General features: G+C 41.2%; 6 protein-coding genes across 6 annotated transcripts; 3 read left to right on the forward strand and 3 right to left on the reverse strand.

The window, feature by feature from the left end:
* Window positions 1–212: 212 nt before the first annotated feature.
* LOC129580925 (uncharacterized) lies at window positions 213–2,472 on the forward strand. The gene is made up of 2 exons (XM_055471689.1): window positions 213–790; window positions 895–2,472. Exons 1-2 carry the CDS (start codon window positions 419–421, stop codon window positions 2,248–2,250), a joined length of 1,728 nt encoding a protein of 575 aa, XP_055327664.1. The 5' UTR covers window positions 213–418; the 3' UTR covers window positions 2,251–2,472.
* Window positions 2,437–6,081, reverse strand: LOC129580926 (major facilitator superfamily domain-containing protein 1-like). The gene is made up of 13 exons (XM_055471690.1): window positions 5,738–6,081; window positions 5,464–5,672; window positions 5,325–5,392; window positions 4,909–4,967; window positions 4,778–4,827; window positions 4,518–4,716; window positions 4,206–4,288; window positions 4,112–4,140; window positions 3,877–4,040; window positions 3,743–3,792; window positions 3,431–3,528; window positions 2,905–3,017; window positions 2,437–2,841 (listed from the first exon to the last, which is right to left on the reverse strand). Exons 1-13 carry the CDS (start codon window positions 5,937–5,939, stop codon window positions 2,672–2,674), a joined length of 1,494 nt encoding a protein of 497 aa, XP_055327665.1. The 5' UTR covers window positions 5,940–6,081; the 3' UTR covers window positions 2,437–2,671.
* Window positions 6,082–6,196: 115 nt separating this feature from the next.
* LOC129581261 (NADH dehydrogenase [ubiquinone] iron-sulfur protein 3, mitochondrial-like) lies at window positions 6,197–8,118 on the forward strand. The gene is made up of 7 exons (XM_055472236.1): window positions 6,197–6,325; window positions 6,387–6,481; window positions 6,573–6,677; window positions 6,950–7,071; window positions 7,140–7,265; window positions 7,373–7,618; window positions 7,730–8,118. The coding sequence occupies exons 2-7, from the start codon at window positions 6,403–6,405 to the stop codon at window positions 7,943–7,945; spliced, it is 894 nt and encodes a 297-aa protein (XP_055328211.1). The 5' UTR covers window positions 6,197–6,325; window positions 6,387–6,402; the 3' UTR covers window positions 7,946–8,118.
* Window positions 8,119–8,485: 367 nt separating this feature from the next.
* LOC129581071 (probable serine--tRNA ligase, cytoplasmic) lies at window positions 8,486–11,875 on the reverse strand. Its single transcript, XM_055471939.1, has 11 exons — window positions 11,577–11,875; window positions 11,428–11,498; window positions 11,228–11,314; window positions 10,967–11,125; window positions 10,525–10,665; window positions 10,298–10,453; window positions 9,792–10,013; window positions 9,597–9,726; window positions 9,163–9,320; window positions 8,953–9,082; window positions 8,486–8,855 (listed from the first exon to the last, which is right to left on the reverse strand). Exons 1-11 carry the CDS (start codon window positions 11,710–11,712, stop codon window positions 8,743–8,745), a joined length of 1,503 nt encoding a protein of 500 aa, XP_055327914.1. The 5' UTR covers window positions 11,713–11,875; the 3' UTR covers window positions 8,486–8,742.
* Window positions 11,876–12,646: 771 nt separating this feature from the next.
* Window positions 12,647–18,807, reverse strand: LOC129581045 (protein PAT1 homolog 1-like). Its single transcript, XM_055471894.1, has 19 exons — window positions 18,560–18,807; window positions 18,314–18,491; window positions 18,124–18,253; window positions 17,385–17,575; window positions 17,102–17,188; window positions 16,711–16,761; window positions 16,542–16,643; window positions 16,246–16,485; window positions 15,573–15,904; window positions 15,005–15,221; window positions 14,832–14,940; window positions 14,571–14,761; window positions 14,433–14,500; window positions 14,200–14,359; window positions 14,044–14,121; window positions 13,786–13,944; window positions 13,604–13,698; window positions 13,339–13,465; window positions 12,647–13,169 (listed from the first exon to the last, which is right to left on the reverse strand). The coding sequence occupies exons 2-19, from the start codon at window positions 18,356–18,358 to the stop codon at window positions 13,125–13,127; spliced, it is 2,427 nt and encodes an 808-aa protein (XP_055327869.1). The 5' UTR covers window positions 18,359–18,491; window positions 18,560–18,807; the 3' UTR covers window positions 12,647–13,124.
* Window positions 18,808–19,301: 494 nt separating this feature from the next.
* Window positions 19,302–20,171, forward strand: LOC129581127 (40S ribosomal protein S7-like). The gene is made up of 2 exons (XM_055472023.1): window positions 19,302–19,443; window positions 19,508–20,171. The coding sequence occupies exon 2, from the start codon at window positions 19,534–19,536 to the stop codon at window positions 20,107–20,109; it is 576 nt and encodes a 191-aa protein (XP_055327998.1). The 5' UTR covers window positions 19,302–19,443; window positions 19,508–19,533; the 3' UTR covers window positions 20,110–20,171.
* The last annotated feature ends 606 nt before the right edge of the window (window positions 20,172–20,777 follow it).

A 20,777-nucleotide genomic window follows, 5' to 3' on the forward strand; every position in this document is an offset into this window, starting at 1 on the left:
GAATCGCTTAACCTCATATTATGTTATTACAAACTGCTTGTCGATGGCACTAACGCGACCGATTGCGTTGTTGCTCATTCCGGTTTGTATAAAGTTGTATTTCACCCATGATATTTCTGTTATCCGAATGTATGTACAAGTACGCATTGTTGATCATAGACATGCATAATTACTGCATTAACCCAGCTGAAACACAAGCTGCTGGACAAAATTCTTCGTTTCACTTTGAATAATATTTATGTTCGTAAACTGTGTAGCTACAGTTAAACGGTAGTGGATGATTTTACAGTTAATTATTTTCCGCAGCAATAAGTCTTATTTAAACCATCTCAGAGTGCAGAAACACCAAACAGATCGGAAATAACAGACGTAATTACCTAACTTGTAAGCTGGGTAATCACTACTTATACACTCTATAATGCCTCGACCGCAGAATGTGCAAACTGTTCTTGTGCTTTCGCTTCTGCTGTCAGCTTCCGATGGCTACGTTGTACCGGCCGGAGCCGGCTACGTGGGCGCCGGTTACAATATCTTGATCGGCAATAACGACGGCGACCACTTGTTTAGCTATAGCGGTGGACCGGACGCCGGCATGCTGTCGACAAAAATGATCTTGGACAAAGTTCTGGCATCGGCACCCGGCGAAGACTACTGTGCCGACCAGAGTATCGTATGCATGGGATCGGCGGAGGAAACAACGGATAATCAGGAAGCGGTAGTGGCGGATTTGCAGCAGCTGCAAAGATTATATGCCACTGCATGGATATTTGACAGTGATCCCGATGAGCCGGTAATACAAACTTGATAGTTTTGCCTGTATCAAAATTAATGTTTTGGATTACATCAGTAATAATGCGGCAGATGTACCCACGTATGTAATTGTTTCCGTTTCAGCCACTACCTCTGGAAACCGATTTAGCGGGAAGCCGCAGCGCCACCATGAACGAGGCGAAAGAAGTACTGGAAGCCAAAGGCAATGTCATTTTGGATACTCGCAACATCATTACGGTAGCGGAATTGCGGATGAAATACAAATCCACCGGAAAACTAACCACTGAATTCCTTAACGATCTTTGCAATCTCCCGGCAGACTACAACCGCGATGTGTACCGACGGTTTTTCTCCACATGGGGCACACACGTCGTTGTAGCGGTGAAAGTCGGTCGTCTCGTCATCAGCCGCGACGAAATCCCCGTGACCTCGCTGAATAATCTCATCATGAAAGCGCCGTCCCTGGCATCTATCGTCCATCTGGACGTAGCCACTTCGTCCGTGTCGTACGACAGTTCCGCGTTCCAGAATCCATTTATTGTGGAAAAAATAATCGAATTAGCCAAGCAGGGCAACTTTTCCGGCACCATCAAACATCAGTTCACACGGGGAACGCCCTCCGCACCTACGCCCATTCAACTGACTCTTCGGCGCATCGATACTCTTTTGACGAAGAATCTGCTGGACAATTCGTATCCCAATATGAAATCTTATTGTCCAAATTACATTACCGCAGAGGATAAACTTAACCAGACCAGAGCAAATATGCGACAGGGATTGTATGATTACCCGCAGTACTTTCCCTCACCGAGTTTTGGAGTGATTTCGCGATCTTTTCAGTTGGATTGGCCGCATGGAACGTATGCGCTGATCAAAAACACTAATTGTCCCGAAACCGGAACGTTTCCCATGTGGTCCGCCGCGGGATCACTGCGACTGCGCGATCGATTTGGGATGTTCGCAGAATCCCTGCCCAGTACGGAATTCGACGTCCAACTAACGCCGCGGCGCGGCAATCGGGCGGATTTAACCATGAAATTCTGTGTGAAATACGCCGATGGAATTAATGGCCGGTATGACTGGCCGATGGGATCGTACTGCATTTTCAAAAAAGATAAATGTCCAGCAGGTTTTGCCGTCGGTTCCATCAGTATTCGGTCGCGGAAAGCCTTCCTCGAGAACGATGCGCTGCCAGATGGATATTATTTACGCCGCACTAGTAATCTGGAGTTCTGTTGCAGAAATGATCGGGCTATTAACGAAGCCATTATCTTGCCGACAACACAGCCGTTCACCTTATTGTCCAGCGGAGGACAGTGCCAGAAAGTGCAAGGTATGCGTTCAAGTCTGCGTGTGCAGAGTTTTCGCAAAGGTGAATTGTCGGGAATCCATCCGTACATAACGTCAAACAGCCGGCAACGGGGCGTGCTTGGATTAATGCGCCTTTACTTTTGTTATTATCAGCCAAATGAACCATAGAAATCGGCAACGATTGCAATTCTGCATCGCAAACTTGTTAGAACACACGTATGCATTTGCAGTCATACAAAGCCGTTCAATGACAAACACAATGTAATTAATTTTCGTTTGTGAAACTTCGTCAAATGACGACGTAATACGCACTTTCCAGTGGAAACTAATTGCTGATCCGACAAAAACAACCAATATTTTATTCGCGTTTCCTTTAATTTAACTGCTTAACACTGCATCCGTGTAACGGAAGTGAATAAAACTGCCGAAAAGGTATACATAGAAAGCAAATATAAAAGATATAACAATACGAAATAAAAAGTATCACAACGTAAACGAATGCTGGCCAAGCAATCGCGGAACTCGTAAATGAGTCAACAATGAATGAGCATCAATCACAATAACATTTGAGCATAATCAACACACCGGTTTATGCTTCTAAAATTTGCTTATCCGTTTCACTGTGATCCATGCCGGCTTGGGCAGCCGTGGCTTCTTGGTGCTTTTTGAACCTTTCGTGTTGCTCGCGGGCGGACAAATTGAGGAGACCATCGACTTTTTCGTTGTACAGAAATAGTACGATTCCAGCAAGAAGAGCCACTAAATCAAGGTACCACGATTGTGCAGTAAAAAGCTTAAAAACTGAAGGTAATCTGCACTTACCGCATAAGCAACCCAAGAAGAAAACACCCAGTATCAGATACCCAGCGCCATCCACGATCACCCCCGTCACAATGGAGAAGACTGCCAGCCCTAAATTCTGCACAGCTTGCATCCTGCATCAAAAGGCACAAGTGCAATAATGAATCGTTTGCACAATAAACCACAATCAACAATACTTACCGTTTTTTAAAACAAAAGTGAACTGGCGAAAAAACATTTTCTGTTACACCTTACAACACGATGGGACAGAGTACAGTATGTAATTTGTTAGCATCTGATTGGTATGATTGTGTTATCGAAGGAATGTAAGTTCAAAGCCCTGCTCAGGTAAATTCGGTAGACATAGCTAAATTCCATTCGGTCAATTCCTTCGGAGCTATTTCCTTAAGCAGAAGTTCCCCTTTCATGATTATTAACTGGTATATGTACAGAGTACGTATTATCCACTTAATTTCATGCATCACAATCATGCAAAAGCGAAATTTTTATTATTACAAACCAATAACAGCGTACGCTCCGTACTTACACTCCATAAGCTGTTCCGAGATGCTCTTCTTTGACGACCAAAGCAACCATTGGCCATAAGGAGCTAGCCAACATGGAATATGCAATTCCCATGATCGACTGCAAAAAATATTTAAAATAAATTTATTTGAAGTGCGAATCATAAAAATACAGCACCCAGTGAAACTACCGCAGTTTATTCGAAAACAAACGTTGATATGAAGTTTTTGTGAGAGCCAATGCAGGAGTAAGCACTTATTTCAAACAAGCTAACAACCAAAAACAGAACTTGACTTAATCATTACATAACTTGCAAATTTAGCAATGCACTTACCACGGCAATAAATGGATTCCAGAAGGTGAAGGATAGGAGGGCATGGGCAACTACAGAAAAGCCGTTTATATTATTCTTACCGCCTTCATTTTTTTAATACTGCACACACTGCCACACAGTAATGCCTGACTTACGCAATGTAAGCAAAATAGAGGCCAGACACCACATAACGTTCCTCCCGACTCTGTCGATCGTGAAGCCCAGAAGAGGTGAAGCAACAGCGGAAATCAAAAATACAAGGCTATTGATTTTCTGAGCCGTATAGGAACTTTCTCCAAACTTGCTTTCGTAGAATACTCTAACATTAGAAAAATCACAGTTTAACGCCCAGCAGTTTACAGTAATAAATCTAATAGTGCAAGTACTTACAGTCCAAGGCTGATGAAGGGAAAAATCGCCTAAAGCAAAAAATTTAGAATTAAATGAAAACTTAGCACACAATTGGTGAATGTTCGAAACATACCGTATAGTAACCAACACAAATGATGGATATAAGCCACAAGCTCAGAGGAAACTTCAGGACATCCCGGAAAGATATCTTCTCGCCTATCCGAAAAATAAATCATCCGCTTACCAGTCATGTTCAGCGTACTTTGCAAATTTCAAAGCCATCCATATGCAAGTGCAGAAAAGCACGAACGTCAGCTGGCAGCGGTTCTCAATACCCTGATCAAATGCTATAACATCCACTTCATAGGTTTTAATATACGTAGGTAATAGTAGTTTATTAATGAAGCAGCATACAGCTTTCAATAACAGACTATTATGGTGATACCGGCAGCAATCTTGGATTTGGGCTTGAGAATTTTTTCGGCACGCTTATCGAGGAACGCCAGCTGAAGAGTACAATACTGCGAGAAAATCAGCGTCGTTCCACCGATAAACAGCGTCAATCCCAGACAAATGTATCCCGCATAATGTGTCTTCAGAGCATTGTATATGGGTTCCATCAAATTCATGTTCATGGCGCTGCCCTATAAAATATGTGCATGCCAGGCAAAAAAAACGACGAGAGAAGCAGCTCATCCCACTTACTGCTCGGCTGACGCTCAAGCTCAACCCCATGACCAAGTTGAGCATATTTCCTGTACAAAAAAATTGCGTTTATTACATACTTACACCACCAAATTAAATTGTTACTTCACGTGCACAAGAGCTGACAATACCTTTAAACCAATTGACAGCGTAAGCATTTACTGCCACCTGCAGATTCTCTCCACCCAGACTGCAAAGATACAGTTATTTAGTACAAAATTGCAAAAATACAGTTGTTTAGTATAAAAGTGTATGTGCTGTATCACGCCAGACATCAGTGTACAAGTACAAATGATAAAATTTGCAAGCCAACCATAAGAATGCAAATAATACTGCACTCCAGCTTAATTCTGTCAAATTTCACCCCAACCGCGTAGAGATATGATAAAAAATTCATAACTAAAACTTTCAATTGTACAGTGGTACAGTAATACTTAAGATGAACGAGCTTATTGGCCAAAATATCTGTATGATCGTTTTAACTTACAAATATATTTAAATTCTATCTTAAGTGCAAGAATAGCACAGATTCAAACAGAACTAATACCCAAAAATAAATCGTCCGGCTTCCATCACCCAAAACTTGTTAACGAAGGCCCCCACGGCGAAAATGTACTACAAAGAAAAAAAAGTTCAAATATTAACGAACCGGAAATAAATCCAATTTGCACAATAGGAGCACGTACATGACCGACAAGCAATAGTGCGCCAAAGATAATCGCTCCCATTCGCACTCCCAAAATCCGATCCACAAGGAAGCCACCGAAAAAGCATACGATTACATTGGGCCAGCTGTACAACGAATACAGAAGCTGGAACTGGCTGGTGTTGATCTTCATATCCTTGATAATCTCCGTCTGTAGTGCCGCTGGATTGTCATAGCAGAAATAGCTGCCTAATTAAGATAAACAAAATTTTCGAACAATTTTGCCTGGCTAAGCGATTGCACGCAGATTTTACCTAAGCTCGTCAGGCACACGAGAACCAGCACGGCAAATCTGTAACCAAACCTGGCAGGATGGCAGTAGCCAGCGGGATTGTGGTCCTCATCACAACTTTCGCCACTTTTGTGGACAGCATCCAAAAGAGGATCGTCATCCTCGCTGTCACACAGAACTGGCGATGATTTTACCAGCGTCTCATCTGTCTTGACGTTATCCATCTTACTGACGAAGTGCGGACGGACAACGGGAATATCAAGGAAGATGGCTGGTGCTGCCTAGTGATGAGTACATCAGCTGACTGATTAAAATTTGTGAACTGCAGTCTAAACTGCAACCGCAAAACAAGTCAATCAATTTGAACGATTAGCTAGTAGCTACCAAATTTTGCAAAATTCTGGAGGCGTGAGTTATTTCATAATGGTTTTTTACACCACACTCACACCTTACGGGGGTTATCACTACGACAAGGAAAGCAGTTAAAAAGGCGTGCTAGCACGTACTGTAAATGTTGTCGATTCCAGAATCAGTCCAGATATCATTATTACCGTACATCCAAAAATATTTCCCCATTTCTGAGTTTCTGTTTGTTTGGTTTTGAGGTTATGTGAGTACTTTGGTATCCTTTATTTCTGTGTGCATTTACTTTACGGATTTGCATGTTGTAGTCTTCTCTCCCTCATTATGGCTGGTAGAGCTGTATCATTGTTCACAAAGACCGTGCTCAATGCAACAGCGAGGAATTCAGTGCTAAAGTTGACAGGTACTTTTGGTCTACTCAATCTGCAAACCAGATTCTGTGTCCAGAACCGCCAGATTAATCTGAGTTTCTGAACACCAATATGTTACAACAGGCTGCCAGGCTCCTCGACTGGGCATTCAGCAGCAGCGATGGCAAACTGCCCCTGCTGCCAATCCTGCACCTGGCGCAGGCCCCACCACAGCTCCTCCGCATGCTCGTAAGTCGAAGAGCAGATATGCAAAAACGGGAAAAAGTACTTGATAACTGGTGACATGTTATTAACTGCAGATAGACTAGTAAGCTGTAAGCAGTAAGACTCTAAGTGCAAGTGTTTGAATTGCACAACAGACGATTGTTGAATAAATGAGAATGCGCTACCTGTATACACTATACAGTGCTACATATTCTGGACATACAGAGTACAGAATATTTATAGTACTCTGGACGTACAGAGTACTATAAATAATTGTAAAATTTGCTGTGTTCCAGCCACTGTTGCCAAACACGATAAGGCCTTGAAGGAACGACTGACAGAGTTCGGGCAGTTTGTCGCGCAGTGCTTGCCCAAGTATGTGCAGAAGGTTTTGGTTACTGGCACGGATGAACTCGAGGTTTGTTGCGAAAGTTTCTCCAACGCATCCGTGATCGGTTTTCATATTTGTATTTGGCGCATTCACAGGTGTTGATTGCTCCAGAAGGTGTTCTTCCCGTGATGTTGTTTCTGAAAAACCATCACTTGTGTATGTTTTGGAATTTAGTGGATCTTGCTGTAATGGATGTGCCCACAAGAAAGTACCGCTTTGAGGTAAACTGGAAATGCATGCGCAGTTTGTTATAGACATGATCAGCGCAAATGGTGAAACTGTGTTAATTCTGCATTAATTCTGTGTTAATTCTGTGTTAATTCTGTAGATCATTTACAATTTTTTGTCGCTACAATACAACTCTCGCATCCGCGTGAAGACTTACACCGACGAAATGACGCCGATTGATTCCCTTTGTCCCATTTTTCCGGCGGCCAACTGGTACGAACGCGAAGCCTGGGACATGTTCGGAGTGTTTTTCCATAATCATCCCGATCTGCGACGAATATTGACGGATTACGGGTTCGAAGGCCACCCTTTCCGAAAGGATTTCCCATTATCCGGATATGTTGAGGTTGGTGAAGTGTAAAGTAGAGCATTGCAGTGCTGTAATCCGTGCTTAAACTTCTGAGATTGACTTTTGAAAGTAAGTTCTGAAAACATGAAACTGTAAATTCTACTCTAGTTGAGATACGATGACGAAGCGACGCGAGTGGTGGTGGAGCCTTTGGAACTCACTCAGGAATACCGGAAGTTCGACCTGCCCAGTCCATGGGAAGTGTTTCCTGAATTCAGGGAATCAATGGAAGTTCCACTGCACTCTGGCAAACCGGAAGATAAACCGCAAGTGACGCCTGGACTTCCGCAGCAACCAACGGCTAATACACCACCAAAGAAGTAACAGCGTTTTAGAGGGTTATCATAGCTATTGTTTTATTGTTTATCATAACTTTGCCACCAAGATTTTAATGTAAATATTAAATTGCTTTGGAAGAACCTTCCAAACTAGTGTATTTACGCAACTTTAAACAGTAGGGTTTAACAGGCAGAAATAAAAGTTACAAATTTCGTCTGCTTACAGATTTATTTGAAAATCTATTGCTGTAGTTACTTTATTTACTTTTAAATGCAACCTTTTTGTATGGAATTTACTGACCCGATATGGTTAGCAGCAGTACTGACGGTCAGCTTCACAATTCGATCAGAATCCAAAAAGTCAGAATTGTAGCCTACTGAGAGTACCGGGCAATATACGGACAAAGTTCAAGAGTCAGTCAAAAATTCTAATGTTTGGCTCTTTCGCCCACAAAAACATCACCGCGGATGCTCCACAGAAAACGAAACGCAACTGGACCCAGTACCAGCTTACGCTGGCCTTCGCTAAAGTTCGCCTTTCATAGACACGAACATGTAACAGTATAAGGATGTTTTTTTAATATCGATAGCTTCCCTGCAAGGACATAATCCAGCAGGTGTTCATCGTACTACCAAATTTTTTGACAAGGGTATTTTCATCTATACCAGTCACTTGCGATTACTGAACTTTAATGACTGCAAACAAGATAAAACAGCAATCCATGAAACTGCGCGTGTTACTGCAAAAGCGAGCGATCTTATCAATAAGAAAAAACCACAAAAGAAACCGAAAAAAGCGGAAACATTAAGTACTACTTCGAGTTAAAACCCATTTGAATCGCATTACTTCGAGTCACCTCCAGCCAAATCTTCCTTCGTCTTTGATTTTCCAGCCTGTTTCTTGGCAATTTCATCGATAGGAGCAGGCTTTACGAATGGAATTCTTTCCTTATATCCTACAACAAGAAATATCGTCAATGTTCGACTCACTGTCACTGACAGACTTTTAATAATAACATCCAAGCCAATGGATATCAATAAAAAATGGCTTACTTTCAGGCATATACGGTCTCAGTGGTTCGGGAACAACAATACCGTTATCATCCTGGAAATTCTCCAAAATAGCGCAAATCACTCTAGTCGTAGCGCACATGGTGGCATTAAGCATATGCACGTATTCCACCTAATTAACAGAGAAAGCCATGATTTAAAAACTCTGATCTGCACTTAATCACGGAACATCACAACCACAAAATTCTTCACCTTATCGTTCAATTTTTTCGTTTGCCCATAGCGTATAGCGAGACGACGTGATTGATAATCGGTGCAGTTAGAACATGATACCAGCTCTCGAAAAGCGCCACTACCAGGAAACCAAGCTTCTAAATCCAGTTTTTTGGCTGCAGCGTTGTTTAGGGCTCCTGTAACAAAACAAATAACAATTCTTATAACTGACAAGTACTATATAATGAACAACTGCAACAATTATTAATAAATACATAACAAAAAAATAAATTTTATGAATAACTATTATTATTATAACATATTATCGTGGATGCAGGTGTTTACTATAAACAAAGCCGACAACAATCGAAGACCAGGTGAAAAATTGTTCAATCGCGGGCGATAAATTTTCAAACTTCTCAAATCTAATCCCTATCCTTGAAATACACGAGTGCTAAAATGTAAGACCATACCTGAGACAATATTAACAATTCGGTATGGAATACCGAGAACCTGGCAAAAGTTTTCCGCGTTTCCAATCATTTCATCCATCATTTTCCAAGACTCACCATCATGTGGCGAAGTAATACAAAATTGTTCAACCTACCAGCACATCATAACTACATGCTCAAGAACAATAATACAGGTTAAGGCGAACCGAATTATACTTTTTCAAATTGATGAACTCGGAAGATGCCTGTCGTATCACGTCCATGCGATCCCACTTCCTGGCGAAAACACGAAGAAATACCAGCATAACGAATGGGTAGCTGATCAGCGGGAATCCATTCGTCCCGGTGAAACGCCGCAATGGGCTGTTCAGACGTGGCAATCAAATATTTCTCATCAACGGAAACATCCTCTTTATTTTCGCTGCCTTTCCCCACAACCTGTCGAAAATGAGGCCGCTAATATCGCATTGTGGAAATGTCAAGTTTACAAACATGCCTAATACTTCCAAAACAAAGAATATATCAGACACAAAATAAAGCGAAAAGTAACCAACTGAACTACACAAAAAAGGAACCAGTACGCGTAGTCCAAAATATTAAGCCAAAAAAAATTACAGTACAAATTCGACTTTTGGCTGACACAACATATGAAACTTGTAATTTAACCTCTGTCAAGGCAAAGGTACAACAAGCATAAAAAACCACCCCATGCTGTAACGAACCTTATACAATTCTTCATCAAATTGAGACAGTTGTGCCACTTCCTGCATGATTTCCTTGCGCATGAAAAAGGGCGTGTACATCGGTTTATATCCTTTTTTATCCAAAAGTCTCAAAGAAAGTTGTATCAATGCTTGTTCGAGGAAGACAGCGGGGCCCTTGCAAGATAAGACAAAGTGCGTAAATAAAATCTGAACGCAACGTCGCACAATGAAAGCAGCGTCTTTACCAACAGATAATATCCGCGACCACCGGCAACAACCGAGCCGCGATCTCCATCAAACCCATCCACCATCGCAATCAGATCAACGTGCGAATACTTTTTTTTCTGTTCAATATTCCCGAACGTTCGCTCCACACCATTTTCATCCTAAAATTTAAGGAAAATTCGGTTACACTTGCACGCGGCAAAACAAAACGTTACACATCCACGCGGCAAAACAAAAAACGATAATAAGAGGAAAAATTTGCGGATATTACTGAAAAAGCAAATAAAAGTCCGTGAACTGTATGAATATTATTACTAAAAACAGCAATAATAACAAAACAAATTGGAATCGACAACTCCAACGCTTGACGGTCGATTCCATCCAGCAGCAACACTGATTTAAGATTACAGTATAAAAATTACAGAAGGGAATCAGAGAGAAAAGTTAGGTCAGTTCAATCACCTCGTTATTGCTAATGATGCAACTGTCGTGAAGGAGATTCCCGATTTCTCGCAGAGCGGCACTGCGCTTCTCGTCCAGTTCTTCCATTTTCTTGGTGCATTTGTCAATCTCTTCGTCAATCTTTGAGCCCAGAGTCTTCAGCTGGGGAATGTTAAGAGTCTACAAAAAACTGACCATTAGGGCATTACAAAAAAATAGCAATAGTTCCATATTTTTATTTAAACATACATTTATGAAAATGTATTAATAACATTACTAAACCTTGATTTCCTCCAAGGACATTTCTTCCAACACCAACTCCAAGGAAGATGGAAGGCCTCCATCGGTTCCATCTTGAGCCTCTTTTTTCTACGACATCAACAACCATAACGTTATACTGCCTCTGAATTCGCATAAATATAACACTTTGACTTATATATAATACAGTATTATTAATACTGTAATAATGTAATTAAACGAACCTTCATGCGTTCGCCAATTTCCTTGCTGCCAGACCGCTTCCATTTATTCCACTGATCGACAGCGAAACGGTCTAGAGAAGAATTCACTTCAAATTACACTGCTGTAACAATGGGGATAAATAAATGAATAAGCAATCTGAACCACATACATTTGCGCCAGTCGATATCGTTTTGAAGGACCTGATCAACTAAACCAAGGTCTTTAAAGCGTTTGCGCTGACAGTCGCGAATCAGTTCAACGTTTCCCCCCTTCTCCTCGCGAAACAGATCAATATCCAGAACCATTTTGCGAATTACACAGACTAGTTTCAAACTGAGAACAAAAAGCGAGCAGCGAGAATTGGTAAAAAACGAGATGCCAGAGCCAGAGGTGATGAAATTTGTGGTGCTGAAATCAATGTGAGAACATCGAGAAGAGTACCGGAAGTTTTTTTCGTGCACGTAAAGATACTGGCGTGACGTCGTCAACAAAAACCGAACGTAGCCGCCTCACCAAGCGATCGACCGCTATTAAATTTTAATTCTTTTTCTTCTATTAACACTCGCTTATTTTTACTAACTGTTTCAATATAAAGTGAAAAGCAAACAAATTTCCCGAGGAATTCAGGTTAGGTAGGGAGAAGTCAACAGCCAGCGTAACGTTCCATGAATTTTTGAATGATTAAATGTGCCTCTCAGGCACATGGACGAGGGCGAGGTGAACTGAAAACTTAGAAACCGCTTCCGGTTGGTGAACAAATGGCAGCCTCCCAGTGTGGCAGCGTGATTTGGCTCTGCTGCGAATTTTTTTGCGAAGTCCTCACTTCATTTCAAATTCGGTTTGCCGATTCAAAACCAATTCTTTGTATTTGGGTGCTTTATGAAAAGGAAGAACTAAGCGTAGAAAACATTTTGCATGAATATTAAATCGTTCTGCACCAGACTGGGACGAACCCATGGGCTGCGCCTACACGGCACACAAGAAAACTCCGTGTATTTAAACCATAGACGAGTGTGAGTTTTAAATTAAATTTCAATATAATTATTGCTATTGCTAGTAACTATTGCTGATGCTACAGTACATTTCTGATTGCTATTTAAATTAATGCTGTTTTACTTTGCATCCATCTTTGCTATTTTGGTTCTTTTTCCATAATAATTTCTCCTACGCGACGACAATTTAGTTGACACTTACAGTACATCAGTCACATGTACAGATAAGAGCAATCAACAGCACTAATCTGGAATCTCATTTTTCATTTTCAAACATCCATTCCCACATTATTACTTAACCGAAAACATTGCACGGTCAAATTACTCATAATTCAATCAATCAACGATTAATTTAGCTGGCACAGTTTCACAGATGTGATACGCAATGCGTGAAACGGGCTGTGTATAAGCGGCCAAACAAAAAAAACTTATAAAACCATCTGAAAGAACAGAGAACTTTAAAACAGACCAAAGCGAATCAAATTATTCACAGTGCAAATATCCAACAAACAAAGTTTCCAAATTTAAATAAAAATTCTGGAGGCCGGCCTAACATTAATGTAGCGACATCCGCAAACTGTGACGAAATGCGTATAGGTACTTAATTAAAAACGAAAACAGAAAGTTAAAGATATATTACCACTATCGCCAAACATAAAACATTCACTATCCATCCTGACAGGCCAAAAAAAGCTCAAATTCCATTGCAAGTTCGAAGTAATGAATCAATCGCGGTTCCGAAGTTTTTCACGGCACCCTTCAATCTGATCCTACAAACGAAACATAACAATTATTTCTATACACTTCGCTGTCATTATGCAATTTCTTTTGAATTTCAGCTTATTCAATCATTACAGAATTGCAGCTTATTCAGCAAATAAATTAAATCTGGTACACCCGGTCTGTAATCCAACGCTTTTCTCGTAGATTCGTACGTACAGCGGAAAAAGGAAAGCGTCCAATGTGAACTGAAACTGCCAAATACACCTCAGGATCCGAAATTGTGGCGACATCCGACGAATCAGTTTTCGAAAGGGAAATCAGATAGTAGGTAATGAACAACGTCCTACAAATAAATAGCTAGTTCTTCAGTCTTTAATATCTAATGTTTTTTTCTATTCAATATACAATACCGTTTACCTGCAGTATTTAGTATATATAAATATAATAATTCTTCATAGATGTACTTATGAAGTCAACCAACCATTTATTTTTCTCTTCCGGCTCCAAATCTTCCCACTCTGCCTGATGACATCGCTCGGCTTGAGCAATCAGTAAAGATAAGAAGTTGGAAGCAAACTGAGAAAACGATGGAAAAGACGTTAATTAAGACGCACTAATTAATATACTAAGGACGCATCGCCACAAGATAAGGAGCAAATTTACCCGGCATTTAACAGCTAGTCCAAGAATACTATGTCCACTGTACGCAGTATCCAGCATGCCGTGCTTCGCTTCGACCAACGGCAGAATCATGTCCACGAGCGATGCAAACTTCACAGAACGAACACATTCTCCAATAACGGTGAGACACCAGAAAAATCCCTTCAAACATATGATCGCACATTTCAAATCGAATATTAAAGAAATGTTCGTTGCACCATAAATCCTAATGCGGTAACATATATACAGATAGACACACACCTCGTGCGCGTCGACGAGAGGTTCGACAAGAACTGGCAAAGCACGAACAAAATATCCGGTAAGAATAACAATCTGCTCCTAAAAAACGAAACCGCTTCGGAAATGTGCACCTAACTTTCACATTCTGTACATTAACCGCACAAAGGTTCATCTTACTTTGAATAAAACGGGCATTGCACGCCGCACCAGTTCTCGTCCTTTGCGAATTTTCAAAGTTTCGGAAAAGTTACGCGCTCGGGCATCAGGGCTAGTGCCCTGAATTAATTTGTCAAAAATCAGGTTAACAATGTTGCGCCGCGTTTCCAAGTTCTCTTCCCTGTATAACGCCAAACAACCAATAATTCGAAAGTTTCACCTAGTTCCCAAGCTATGTTGCACAGTTGCAGTACCGTTGATCAGCCGGAAGTGCGGCCATCTCCCGGGAGAAATCTTGAAACTCTAGGATGAGCTTATATAACTGTAACCGAAAAGTTCGATATCAACATCGAAGCCTGTATCTAAACCGTAAAATACTTGTAATCACTCACGTCCTCAATGCCTAAGAGCAATCCCTTCGAATAACCTTTTTCTTTCTGTAGAGGATCCACAAACCATCGACGCTTCTGATTCGTCGGCGGCGGACGGGTTTTGGCAATGTTAACGGGATCGACATCCACAGTTTTGCGGGGATTAAATACACTCGATATGCAAACCTTTCCCAGCGAACCCTCAAAAAAATCTAAAAAACGCAAGAAGATTTCCGGTACATATACAGTAAATTTTCATTATTCATAAATAATATTCTTTACTTGGTCGTTCTTCTTTTGGCTCGTTAGCAGCACGCGCAGGAAAAATGAAATCCTCATTCAGTAAATGCTGTTTGCCGCTATCTTTTAAGGATCTCTTTAGAGAGCGCACCTACAAGTAAATCATAAACTGAAAGAAATCTGACACAGGTGGAACATAAACAAACGTCACGTACGTAATAATAGTAGTCATCCAAATACGGGTTTTCGGTTTTGACTTGTGACTGCTGCACTTTAATGACCCACTCTTTTTCCCGTTCAGTCATCCATCCGCAGTTCTCTTCTTCAGGGTCATAATTCTCTATTCCATACTGAGGCATGCGCATCATGTACTGATTATGCATAGGCATTCCTTTGTTCGTTTGCGGATGGAACCGATTCATAGGCATTGGTCTAAACACCAGAACAATTGTCCGAATGATAATATATCGAAAATCAAAAATAAATAATAATAACTATGTGTATTGCAACAATGAACAGCCGAGTTTAAGCTTCAAATTTGAGATTTTTCTACCTTTTCGTCCAGTAACCGTACGAGTACTACAGACAGAGTTACTTTTCTAAATTTTCGAAATGAGAAAAGATTTGAAAGATATCTTCTCACAGTAAGACAAAGTGGCCGAAAAGAACCGCCAACAAAATGCGATGAAATCAAATACCTCGTATTACAGCACTGGTCTAATTAAAAGCTCCTCTTTTTGAGAACTTCAAGAATCTAGGTTCTACAATTTTTTACTTACGAACCTCATTCCGCGCATTTGGTGGTGTCCCGGCATCCACTGCGGCAGGGGTGACCGTGCTTGCCCCATGCCTCCATTCTGCATACGCATCATCTGAGCATGGTTGGCGTTCTCAAACACGCGCGACTGATAATACTGATACTGCGGCCGAGCAGGGAATCGAGCATTGTGAGGCACTGCGTGGGGAAGAGGCGGCTGCGGCATGCCAGGAGGGTAACGCAAATGAGCAGACGGAGGCATGAAAAACTGGCCATCCCGCTGTTGGAGAGGTACACCCATATCGAAGGGAGCATATCGCCCATCAGGGCCCGGCGTGCCGGTAGGAGTGGGAATATTCTATACAAAGCCGCAAGTCTGTCATGATTCAACCACGAAAATTAAAGAAATAAAAACCAAGTTTTAATTTAAGAGGAATATTAATTTTGTGCTGTACAGCTCCGACTTACAACAAATCCACTAGATTAGTACTTGCTAAAAGAAAAACATCTACGAAATGTACGATTCAACGTTTACTGCCAGTTGCAGTTACCAGGTCAATTTTCGGAAATGGCAATGACGAATTTTTGAAATGCTCTATCAAAATGCGCATACAAACGATACAAATTCTATAAAGTGGTCGTCAAATCGAATTTATAGGGAAATGATACGGATGTCTGACAGATACAAACTGAGCTCACCAAACCATATGGAAGGTTGCTGATAGTTCTCAGAGCTCCTCTTGGTGGTTCATGCGGATGTAACGGAAGGCGCACGGGAGATTGTATGGACCGTTCCATATCTTTCTTTTCACCGTCGTGGCTTTTTGGCAATATCATTCCTTCCAGTTCCTCTAAAGTCATCACTTTTCTCACGACATTGGGTTTGGACGAAGCATCCTGAGCTCCACTGACAGCAGCAGTTGGAATTGCAGGAGAAGACTGTAAATTTCTCATTAACAGGAAGCGGTTAGTGACGGCACTTCACAATACAATACCTGTGAGTTAACCAGTGTTGGATGGACAACGCTCTCTCGTTTTGACCAAGAGTCACCAAGAGTGGCGAACGAGCCAGTCGATCCCCACGGAGAAAAGGAATCCTAAAGAAGTATTATTTTGTCATACTATTTCAGCATGAGTTTTCCAAAATAACGATTCTGATCTCACAATGCGGCTACTGGGCGGTGCATCAGGAGTACGGTCATTTACGAACTCCCCCTAAAAAGCAACCTTATTTATTTTTTCGGTATTATAGAATTCATAAAGTGAAAGTATCAAATTCAGTACATCAATGAGGTTTATGTGCACACACTGTATAAATACAGTGTTTTACCTAAACCAGGCAATAGATCAAAACCGAATACGCCCCAAATGAAACAACCGAAATACTTGTGCTTTCAAGATAGTTAATCTTACCAGTCAATCCAAAGCCGGCAACGCTTTTTTTATCAACAAAATAATTATTATAAAATTATACTACACGTATAGAATAATAGAAGCAAGCAGAGCTCGAAATACTGCCGAAAGAACTGGTACAGTAATCAATAAAAAGTTTTACCTCAAAAGGATCCATATAATTGCGCTCAATCCTTGCAGAGGAGAAGGAATCCTCGTCGATCATACGTGCAAGGGTATCCGCCAAATTCTACAACATTTGTGAGTAAACTGTTAACGTCAACACTGATCAGGCAATCGGATCCAACATTATCCATTGATTGTGCCTTTCATAAAAAGAAGAATTACCGGTATCACAAATTTTTTTTCAAAACAATCGCTAAACCAGTCGGAACGGAAAAAATTAAAACTACACGTTTAGAAGAAGGAGAAATAACGGAATTTACCTCTTCGATATCTCGTTCGCCCGTCGGCTTGGGTGAGCTCTTGCGCCAGTCAGCATCCAAGGACGTGTAGCCGGAATTGCTTGATCGCAGATCAGTAAGGTAGCTGGACGGGGAACTACGAGAATCGGAAAAGAATTTTCCGGTGGCGATTTTGTCCAGTTCAGCGGCTGCGGACCGCCATGGATCGGAGCCTACAATAATTTAAATAAGACTTCGTGCATTTTCGGTTTCACAAAGTCACTTATTCCGGTATCGGGTTCACTGGCCATCGTGGACGCACGTGGTCACAAAAAACGCCGTTCATTCAGTCAGTCTGCCTCAGTCAATTATTAATAATATTTTGATGTGCTAATTAGCGCTACAATGCAACATAATCAGCCTCGATTCTCCAAATCTACATTTACATGAATTAATTTGTAAGTTATGATAATGACATTATGACATCATTAATATTCCTATTTTTAACTTTTAAGAAATTAAAAACGAATAAAACGCCAAGGAAAGGGGATTTTCCAAAAATTTTAATCTGACTAAATCGCAACCCTAAAATGTTGCATAAACTTAAAGTAAAAATACGATTTGCATCTGTCTCCTTACAGCTCAAAATACTACCAATAACTACAAAAAACTCCTTAGTTTAAAAAATTGAAAATCAGAATTTTCACGTTTTCTTGAAAACGATCTCGACCGGAAATTTAATTTCCATGCAGCGTTACACTCAGAGAGCCGCATTACTAACCAGATGTTTTTCCTGCTTCCGAAACGTCCGGCACACTCGTGACACTATCGTCGAGCTGCAGCGAAGCAAGATTGGTCAGCTGAAAATCAAAGTTCTCCGGACTGCCTATGGAGTCTCTCTCCGCATCTTCCTGTATAATAATCCATATTCAGGCTTATTCCATCAGGATCAGAAACAGATTAGTTCTTACCGGCAGCCGCGTATCAAATCCAAAAAAAGAATCTGAATTCTCCATTTCATATAGTTTGCAAACCAATGAAACCAATGCAACCAGAGCTCAGTCAGTCAATCAGCACACTGCCGAGTGTTTTGGAAAAGTAATCCACGAAAACAACGTCGCACGATGGGATTCGGCAGCATATCCGAATCTTTAGACCACGGAAAGATCAAAAGACAGATCTTGATAAGACCTACATATCGTCTATTATTACGATACCTGGGAAAATAAAAGTCAAAGGACGAAAAAAACCAGAAATCAAGGATTTCTCTTCTGTTCGTTGACAACTTTGCCAGTTAAAGTACTACTCGTACTCGTACACGAAAAATAGTTTGGATAAAATCGGTCCAGTGCAAACAGCAACCTATGGAAAAACTACAGGGAAGTGATCAAATCATCATTGTCAATTTGAACGATTCCCAAGAAACTACGAAGCAAACGAATAACCGCAATTTTTTGTTTTTTGCATGAATTAAAATTAAGTTTATTATCGCGATCTGTCATGTCCCTGACCTAATATCAAAACAATATATACATCCAATTTTATTATCCAAATTCCAAATGATCATAATTATCCCGGTTGGGAAGTCTGTACTTGTACGCTCTGTCGCCTGCACTCTTCACTCTTCAGGAAATACTGTACTTGTTTAAATGGGATTATGGGGCTAATAATTTATTACACGCAATAAATATGCAGAAGGCATGATGCAATGATTTTTTACGGTTTTATTACTATTTTATAATTTAATTTAATATACTATATATTAATTTCGCAATTCATTCAGTACAGACTGTACAGTACCAGTCATTTATTGATTTTTAATACCGTGCGAATCGAATGCATCGCCCCCGCAGGCGGCAATCAAGAGAATGTCACAATGCATTCAGGCCACCAGAGCATATCCCTGTAATTGCAGAGTGTGTATCTGGCTGGCGATAGCTGCACAGACACGTGTGTATATGCCAGTGTAGCGGCATACGGTCCTCGCGTTCTCGTTAAAAGCAGTTCCAGTTGTTGGAGAGGTATTTCACGAACTTTCTTCAAAAACGGAAGGAACTCATTGTTTCCTCATACTTCCTCCATCTACCATCAAGTTAAAAATGTGAGTCAACTAAAAAATCGAAATTAATTCGCGAAAATACGGCTGTGAAACGTGAACGTTGCAGATTGTCGAAGACCCCATCGGATCAACATGGCTGAAGGCAAGTTCCTGAAACAGGGAGGCGAGAAGACCACTCCTTTTGAATCCCAGGTCAGTCAGTTGCTGTTGGATCTCGAGCAGAACAACAACGACCTGCGCAACCAGATGCAGGAGCTGCTGGTCAATGAAGCCAAGGAGATGGAAGTCGGCGGAAAGAACGTGATCGTTCTGCTGGTACCACCGCCACAGCTGAAGGCCTGGCAGAAGATCCATGTGCGGGTGGTGCGCGAGCTGGAGAAGAAGCTGGGTGGACGGACCGTGATCTTCATCGCCAAGCGCCGTATGCTGCCCAAACCCACCCGGAAGACCGTTAAGCTCAATCAGAAGCGCCCACGGTCCCGCACATTGACAGCGGTGCACGAAAACATGCTGGCCGATATTGTCTATCCTGCGGAGATTGTCGGCAAGAGGATCCGCATCAAGACGGACGGATCGCGGTTGATTAAGGTGCATCTGGATAAAGCTAGTTTGAACCATGTCGAGCATAAGACTGATGTGTTCGCATCGTTATACAAAAAGTTAACAGGTAAAGCTGTCAGTTTCGAGTTTCCCGAGCCGATCTTTTAAGATGACGCTGGATGTTACCTGGTTTCTGTCTGTTCTTCAATAAAAAATTTCGTAAATTCCGGGCCACCGTTTTAGTGTGGTTTAATTGACATTCCATCATTTTTACCTTGTTACTCGTGCAAGAGTGGCGCCTATGTCAGTACTGGGGAAGGATGTTGTGAACTTGTGACCATCGCAGTTAGCAGTAGGTTCGTTTGATTCCAGTACCGTTTCAGATAAGTTGCAAGTGGTCATTTCTCACGCGAATGAGCGATGAATGCAGGTCTGAAGGGACACAGTAATACTGAGGCTCAAAAATACTTAACTCAAAATGAAACAGTACACCAGCCTATGGCTGATTTATCTTACAATTGTTAATGTAAACAGTACAACTCTGGTAATAACTTTTAAAATTTGGAGTTCAAATAGTCGAGTTAATTGTAATACAATAGAATTGCATGATTAAGAAGCGCCACCGAGATCAATTTTATTTTCATAGTTATTGTGTGTCGTTTAGTCTGCTGTGGCTACTTATAATCATGTGAAAGGATTGTACTTATTTATGAACTGTAACGGTCAATACTACAAAATCGCAGCAGCTTCCGTTTTTTTCGACGGCTAGCACAAAACAATGATAATGAGGATGCCGAAATGACCTGAGTCACGAGTCCATACCACAAGCCAGTAGC

The sequence above is a fragment of the Paramacrobiotus metropolitanus genome, unplaced genomic scaffold (genome assembly GCF_019649055.1).
Source record: "Paramacrobiotus metropolitanus isolate TYO unplaced genomic scaffold, Prichtersi_v1.0 Parri_scaffold0000005, whole genome shotgun sequence".
In the NCBI taxonomy this organism is placed as follows: domain Eukaryota; kingdom Metazoa; phylum Tardigrada; class Eutardigrada; order Parachela; family Macrobiotidae; genus Paramacrobiotus; species Paramacrobiotus metropolitanus.

What these genes read in the sequence shown, in the direction of transcription:
- LOC129580925 (XM_055471689.1), top strand. Translation starts at nt 419, where the DNA reads ATGCCTCGACCGCAGAATGTGCAAACTGTTCTTGTGCTTTCGCTTCTG. An exon ending in ACAGTGATCCCGATGAGCCG is followed by an intron (nt 791 to 894) that starts GTAATACAAACT and finishes TTTCCGTTTCAG; the next exon opens with CCACTACCTCTGGAAACCGA.
- LOC129581261 (XM_055472236.1), top strand. Translation starts at nt 6,403, where the DNA reads ATGGCTGGTAGAGCTGTATCATTGTTCACAAAGACCGTGCTCAATGCA. An exon ending in CACAGCTCCTCCGCATGCTC is followed by an intron (nt 6,678 to 6,949) that starts GTAAGTCGAAGA and finishes GCTGTGTTCCAG; the next exon opens with CCACTGTTGCCAAACACGAT. An exon ending in CATTATCCGGATATGTTGAG is followed by an intron (nt 7,619 to 7,729) that starts GTTGGTGAAGTG and finishes ATTCTACTCTAG; the next exon opens with TTGAGATACGATGACGAAGC.
- LOC129581045 (XM_055471894.1), bottom strand. Translation starts at nt 18,358, where the DNA reads ATGGAGAATTCAGATTCTTTTTTTGGATTTGATACGCGGCTGCCG. An exon ending in GGAAGCAGGAAAAACATCTG is followed by an intron (nt 17,576 to 18,123) that starts GTTAGTAATGCG and finishes AAATTATTGTAG; the next exon opens with GCTCCGATCCATGGCGGTCC. An exon ending in GCACTTCCGGCTGATCAACG is followed by an intron (nt 14,360 to 14,432) that starts GTACTGCAACTG and finishes GGCGTTATACAG; the next exon opens with GGAAGAGAACTTGGAAACGC.
- LOC129581071 (XM_055471939.1), bottom strand. Translation starts at nt 11,712, where the DNA reads ATGGTTCTGGATATTGATCTGTTTCGCGAGGAGAAGGGGGGAAACGTT. An exon ending in TGTCCTTGGAGGAAATCAAG is followed by an intron (nt 11,126 to 11,227) that starts GTTTAGTAATGT and finishes AGTTTTTTGTAG; the next exon opens with ACTCTTAACATTCCCCAGCT. An exon ending in GAGACCGTATATGCCTGAAA is followed by an intron (nt 8,856 to 8,952) that starts GTAAGCCATTTT and finishes TTCTTGTTGTAG; the next exon opens with GATATAAGGAAAGAATTCCA.
- LOC129581127 (XM_055472023.1), top strand. Translation starts at nt 19,534, where the DNA reads ATGGCTGAAGGCAAGTTCCTGAAACAGGGAGGCGAGAAGACCACTCCT.
- LOC129580926 (XM_055471690.1), bottom strand. Translation starts at nt 5,939, where the DNA reads ATGGATAACGTCAAGACAGATGAGACGCTGGTAAAATCATCGCCAGTT. An exon ending in GCCGGACGATTTATTTTTGG is followed by an intron (nt 4,968 to 5,324) that starts GTATTAGTTCTG and finishes GTATCTTTGCAG; the next exon opens with TCTGGGTGGAGAGAATCTGC. An exon ending in CTCTATTTTGCTTACATTGC is followed by an intron (nt 3,793 to 3,876) that starts GTAAGTCAGGCA and finishes GCTTTTCTGTAG; the next exon opens with TTGCCCATGCCCTCCTATCC.